Consider the following 5581-nt stretch of genomic DNA (forward strand, 5'->3'; position numbering starts at 1 on the left):
GTAAGTAAGTAAGTAAGTAAGAGCCCTGGAGATAAGAGGAGAATGGTTGAATAATAAATTCGAGGCAATTGTCTCCGTAACGCAGTGACAGTACATTTGTTATAACATTGTGCTTATATATTGTAACTGGAAAAATAATATTTAAATTTATATTGTGACATGTAGACCCATTGCTAGGCAACGGAACTTTAAACATGCGTCCTTAATAGAAGACGGTGTTTTCCTTGGGGTCCGTGCCGAGAGGATATCTTGAGGACAATCGGAGCTACAAGGCAGAAAACATCTGGTCATGAGCCCCAGCCGGGGCTCAAAACCACAGACAAAAAGACTGACTGACTCTCAGTCGCAATGTGACTTTGACTCTGACTAACAAGGCCGATAAGGATTCAGCTGTGGAGTGTTCACCAGTGGGCAACGGAAGCGGAAGAATCTCCACTGCTAAGATCCGTTACTAGGAAACGTCTAGTGAAAACACTGCATAGGAATAGACATTGAGAAGAGCAGTTACTGAGTAAAGACTAGTAAAAATAGACTGAGAAGACAGTGGGAGTGAATTGTAGTGCGGAAATCAGCAAAAGTATAATAATTATTTGTCATTATGATATATTACCAGCCCAAACCCGACTGTAGTCATTAATACACGCAACAACATTAAAGATGTAGGGTGTAATATTGTAGACTGGGTTCATGCGGAGGAAGAGTTGGGAATTTTCATGGTCAGCAGCCTGGAGTGAGAAGTTTGGAGTCTCAGGAATACATGAGCAACCGCTATCTGCTAAGGACAGTAGACTCTATTGTCAATTTTTTATTTAGTTGCTTAGAATTTCGTTTGCTGAAAGTAATGAACGTAAAATAAATATGTATTTATATAATAATGAAAAGGTTTGAATTTTAATTTTAACAAAAATAAAACAATTGCACTTAAATCATGAAGACTGGCAAGATACAAGACTGCTAGAAAATAAACAAGGACAGAAAACATATAAATTAGAATGTTGGAATTTAAAAAGAAATACTTAGCTGAATAGGTTTAAAGTGCTGGGACAAATATTTACACGTATGACCTGAATCCTTTGCCCTTATTGAGGTAGAGTGATGTTAAGGGGTCGCTTCTTATTCGAAGTTGCACTGGATGTACCAAAACCAGCCAGTAATCATAAAATATTAAGAGGCCACTTTGAAGACAAGACAGTAGAATGAATGGAGTCCTGATATTAAAATTTGTCTTATAGAAATATTTTTGAGGGTGTAAAGTAGATTTATCTGCCGGTCACGGTAGCCGAGCGGTCTCAGGCATGAACTGTCTTCGCTTGCTCGGAAGCCGGGATCGTAGGTTCGAATCTCACACAAGACATGGATGTTCAGTGTGTGTGTGTACGAGTTTATTCTCTGTTTGTGTTCTTCTGTTTTTAGGTAGAGGCCTTGCGACGAGCTGATCACCCGTCCAAGGAGACCTACCCTCTGTAAAATTATCATGAAACTGAGAAATCAGCCCTATGCTCCCAAGAGGGAGCAAGAGATAGAGTGGGAAAAGTGGATTAATCTAGCTCAGGTTAGTGATCAATGTAGACTCCTGCGTGAACTCTATGGAAGTTAGTGTACCCTAAACGCCGTGGAATTTCTTGACTGTCCGAAAGACTGACAGTTTCTCAAGTGCGTCTGTGATCCATAGGGTGTGTTGGGAAGTGGGGTAGCATTCCATTAATTATCAGATCATTTGCTACATAAAGACTGATGCTAAATTTCACAAGAGACTGTTCCTTGCTTGAATTAAAATAAACATATTTTCTCACCTTTAGGCTTCTATCATCCGCGAAATTTCCCTTCATCGAAGCTTCCAAGATTTCTGCAACAAGTTAATTTTTTTATTAAATTATTTTGTAAATCTAAAGAGAGAATTTATTTTAGTTTTCTTTCATAACACCTCTTTGTTCTTCAGCCTCTGTAAGCAAATGAAAGTTAATGATATGCAAGCAACTAACACTGGATTATTCATACGCATCATTAAATTCAGGTTGTAAGTCTAATTAATGTGACACCACGCATTTTTGCTTTTATTAGGAGCTCTTTGCAAAGACGCGTATAAAAACGCATATTTAGAAGTTCATGTCTCTCTGCTTTTCGTATGTTTCACTCGAGAATCACTGGACGGATTGTGGTGGAATTTTAGTTTGAACTTTTGACACTAGAGGCCACCCAAAGATGATACTTTTTATTTATCTACAGTCCTAAACATATTTAACATTGTGACCACGGCCGAATGTGAATGTGGTGATGGGCTACAAACGGAGGAACATGTCTTCTGGGACTGTAAACTGTACGAAGACCAAAGGGCAACAATGATGGACGTTTTGTCTGAGAACAGCAAAGAAGAATACCCAAAGTCAGTTACAGAGCTCTTAAGGCTAGAAGGAAAAAGATTTCTGTAAGGCGTCTGTTACTTCATAAACAACATTCCTATATTTATATAAAGCAGATATGTAAGAAAAATAAAAGAAGTAATTATACTGATTATGAACAGTATACTCTCAGATTTAACTTACGATCTAAATTAAGATTCGCGGGATTACCGCTGTAATGGAATAAGATGTTTATAAGAATGTGCTACAGAAGGCCGGATGGGCATTGCCTAGGCCTTCTTTGTATTTACTGTATTGTTTCTGCAAGAAAAAATTATCTACAGTCGATAATGTCAAAATTTCTGACTCAAGAAGGTGTGAGATTTGAACAACTCAAGCTGTACTTCCGAAATCAACTAAACATAATAAACACAGGAAACAAAGAACAAATAACAAAATAATCAAAATAACAAAGGAAACAATAGTAACGGAACTTGTGACCTTTAAAACATAAATATAGGTACAGTTATATCCATTCAAAATTACACCCATCAAGTAAAATGGTGAATGGACAAACGTTCTGCAATTATTGGAATCTATTAATACGTAATAATGAGACATCATGCGGTTTTCAAAGGGAACTAAGCCTCTATAAAAATTAAATGGAAATTTGTCAAAGTTTTCATCAAAGTTTTCGGAATTACAAAGTTCAAGGAGCCCATATGAGAATTCTATGTACTCCTGCAGGAATACTACCTCTCCAATATTATTTATCGTCATGTCCCCGCTTAGTGATATTTGCATTAAACGGTTGCCGAGCAATAAAAGTGCATTGGGCGTTTAGCACTTGAACATAGAATATTGAAGCCCTCACACAAAGTTACACTGGTTTTCGTAAGAGTGGTTCAGAGGGGCGGTGCGGAGCAGGGAGGAGTCTGTTGAAAAGCGGACAAGGTTTGTTGCACTCAGCTTTCAGCAATAATTGTTTTACAGTAAAACGGAGCGTTGTGTTAGGAGCCTCCACTTGTACGTTACTCTTTCATAAGCAAATGCAGAAAGTGTGAGGTGTTAACTCACCATCGCTGACGCCTGTCGTGGGTTGACAATGCTTCATCAGTATAGCGTTTGCTTTCTGTATTTCCTCCAGCGTCAGTTCCTGGAATATATATGCACTTAAAGTGACACTTTTTGTGTGTAGGACATAATGAAAACTACTTCCATTTAAGATCATAAACTCCGACTTAGGCTTAAGTTAATAAAATGTTCTTGGACTCTTAGTCTTGAGAGGTGATTAAAAACAACCAACAGTTCACGAACATTTTCCAGATAAAATTATGACAATGTGGAGAGAATTTGTTCCTGAAACGTCGGTCATTTGTAACCAGCTGACATGACTGATAGACTGGGAAGATTTTATTTAGTCTTCAGAGTAGAGTTTAACCGTAGCTAAGCTTTATTTATGGAACACAGTGATTCGTTGAGCAAGGACACTCCACTTCCCCATATTCTGCACAAGATGAATCTACACCACATAATCGCATATATCTGGTTTAATGTTAGGTCTCCTTCTACGCCTAGGTATAGTTAATTTCCCCTTAAAATGTTCGGAACAATTTTCTGTTTGAATGACTCATTTCCTCTTTCCGTACACATGCTCCGCAGTTGCAGTTTCCTCGATTGGTCATTTTGAGAGTAACCGGGAAAGGTTACAAATTTTGAAGCTCTCCATTCTGCAATTTTCTGAACTTTCTGTTACTTCCACCCCCTCAGGTACCACTAGCCCCTCAGGTACTACTATCCCCTCAGGTACCACTAGCCCCACAGGTACCACTAGTTGCAGAAGAAATATTGGAAAACTGCGTCATGAACTGATATCTGAAAGTGTCCATTACTAAGATTCAGATAGCAGCGCAGGTGAAACCAAGCCGTTGTTATTAACGGGAAGGGTCACAGACTGATACTTGTCTTCTTTGAAGAAACGGATTATCGTAAAAATTTTATAAATAATAAAACATTTGGGGATCTATTAGTCGGAAGGATATATTTTCCTCATAAGTGCTTTTACTTCATCAGAATTAAATCTCTGCGCAATTTCGATTAGTAACTTTATTCAGAGAGTCGAATCGAAAATGTGTTCCTTGCTGAAGGTGTCAAGAACTCGCTGTGGAAAATGTAGTTCCAAAAATTGCAATTTCCGAATTTGCGCGTTAGTGTCCCAAATGTTTATCACAAACGAAAAATCAGTAAACATTGGATTGAGAGTTTTCTACGTGTGGTCTTTCTCTACGTTATTGCGCGATGCAGTCAGTACAAGTCACATCTATCCTGAAGGTAGAATATAACCACTTAGAAACTGCACTATGTAGGCGTAATAACACAAAAAACTACATTTAAAACCCCAAATTTAATTTTTTTCCTGTAACTATAAAAATGTTTCTGAATTCATATTACTGGGGGCACGCGGTAGCGTAGTTAGTTGAGACACTATGCTACAAGCCAGAAGGTCACGGGTTCGAGTCCCGATGAGGGAGGATTTTTTTCAATTTACCTAATCTTTCCAGCCGAACTATGACCCTGGGGTCGACTCAACCTCTAACAGAAATGAGTACCAGGAATCTTCCTGAGTGTAAAGGGCGACCTGCGCGTAAGACTGACAACCTCACCGCCATCTGTGAACCGATTGTCTAGACAAAATGTGGGAGCCTCGATATCTCATAAAACTACGGGCCTTCATGGTCTGCTGCAGGGATAGCTTTACATTTTTTTTTACCTGTGTATTCGCATTAATACATACTAATATACTCTTTTACATTTATTCTATTCCTTCATTAACATTCGAACACAGATAATTAGTTAATAAACTTACCCCTGATGTGTGCCTAAACATGACGACCAGAGTGGCCACGAAAACAAAAACAATCCAAGCACAATTCATCTTGTTAGCTTCATTATCATAAAACATCACAACTGCAGTTGATTAAATGCATCTACCTCGGGTTTTTATACGTTGTAACTCAGTACAACATGCATTGCATCCAACAAGGTCGTGAATGTCGTATCTGCAGTTAATTTCCGGTGTTTCGTACTCTAACCACATTAATTACCTTCTTCGTTCAAACGTAGCAAAGCCTGCATTCATTACAAATGTGGGAATCTCTCTGGATTAAGCTAATAATTAGGGGTGAACGGTTTACTAGGTATTTCCTCCGAGCTTATCCCGTGATATGAAAGCATGGTAAGGA

The 5581-nt window shown here is 38.4% G+C and overlaps 1 protein-coding gene across 1 annotated transcript in view; it reads right to left on the reverse strand.

Annotated features, from left to right (window-relative positions):
• Positions 1–5323, reverse strand: part of LOC111872827 (general odorant-binding protein 72) — a 12256-nt gene extending 6933 nt beyond the window's left edge. Inside the window, exons 1-3 of the mRNA XM_023867031.2 lie at positions 5206–5323; positions 3417–3495; positions 1794–1846 (exon numbers count right to left, since the gene is read on the reverse strand). Of these exons, the coding sequence (XP_023722799.2) occupies positions 1794–1846; positions 3417–3495; positions 5206–5301 (228 nt within the window). The 5' untranslated portion in view covers positions 5302–5323. The remainder of the gene's footprint in view (positions 1–1793; positions 1847–3416; positions 3496–5205) is intronic.
• Positions 5324–5581: the final 258 nt, after the last annotated feature.

Source organism: Cryptotermes secundus, unplaced genomic scaffold, assembly GCF_002891405.2.
Source record: "Cryptotermes secundus unplaced genomic scaffold, Csec_1.0 scaffold79, whole genome shotgun sequence".
In the NCBI taxonomy this organism is placed as follows: Eukaryota; Metazoa; Arthropoda; class Insecta; order Blattodea; family Kalotermitidae; genus Cryptotermes; species Cryptotermes secundus.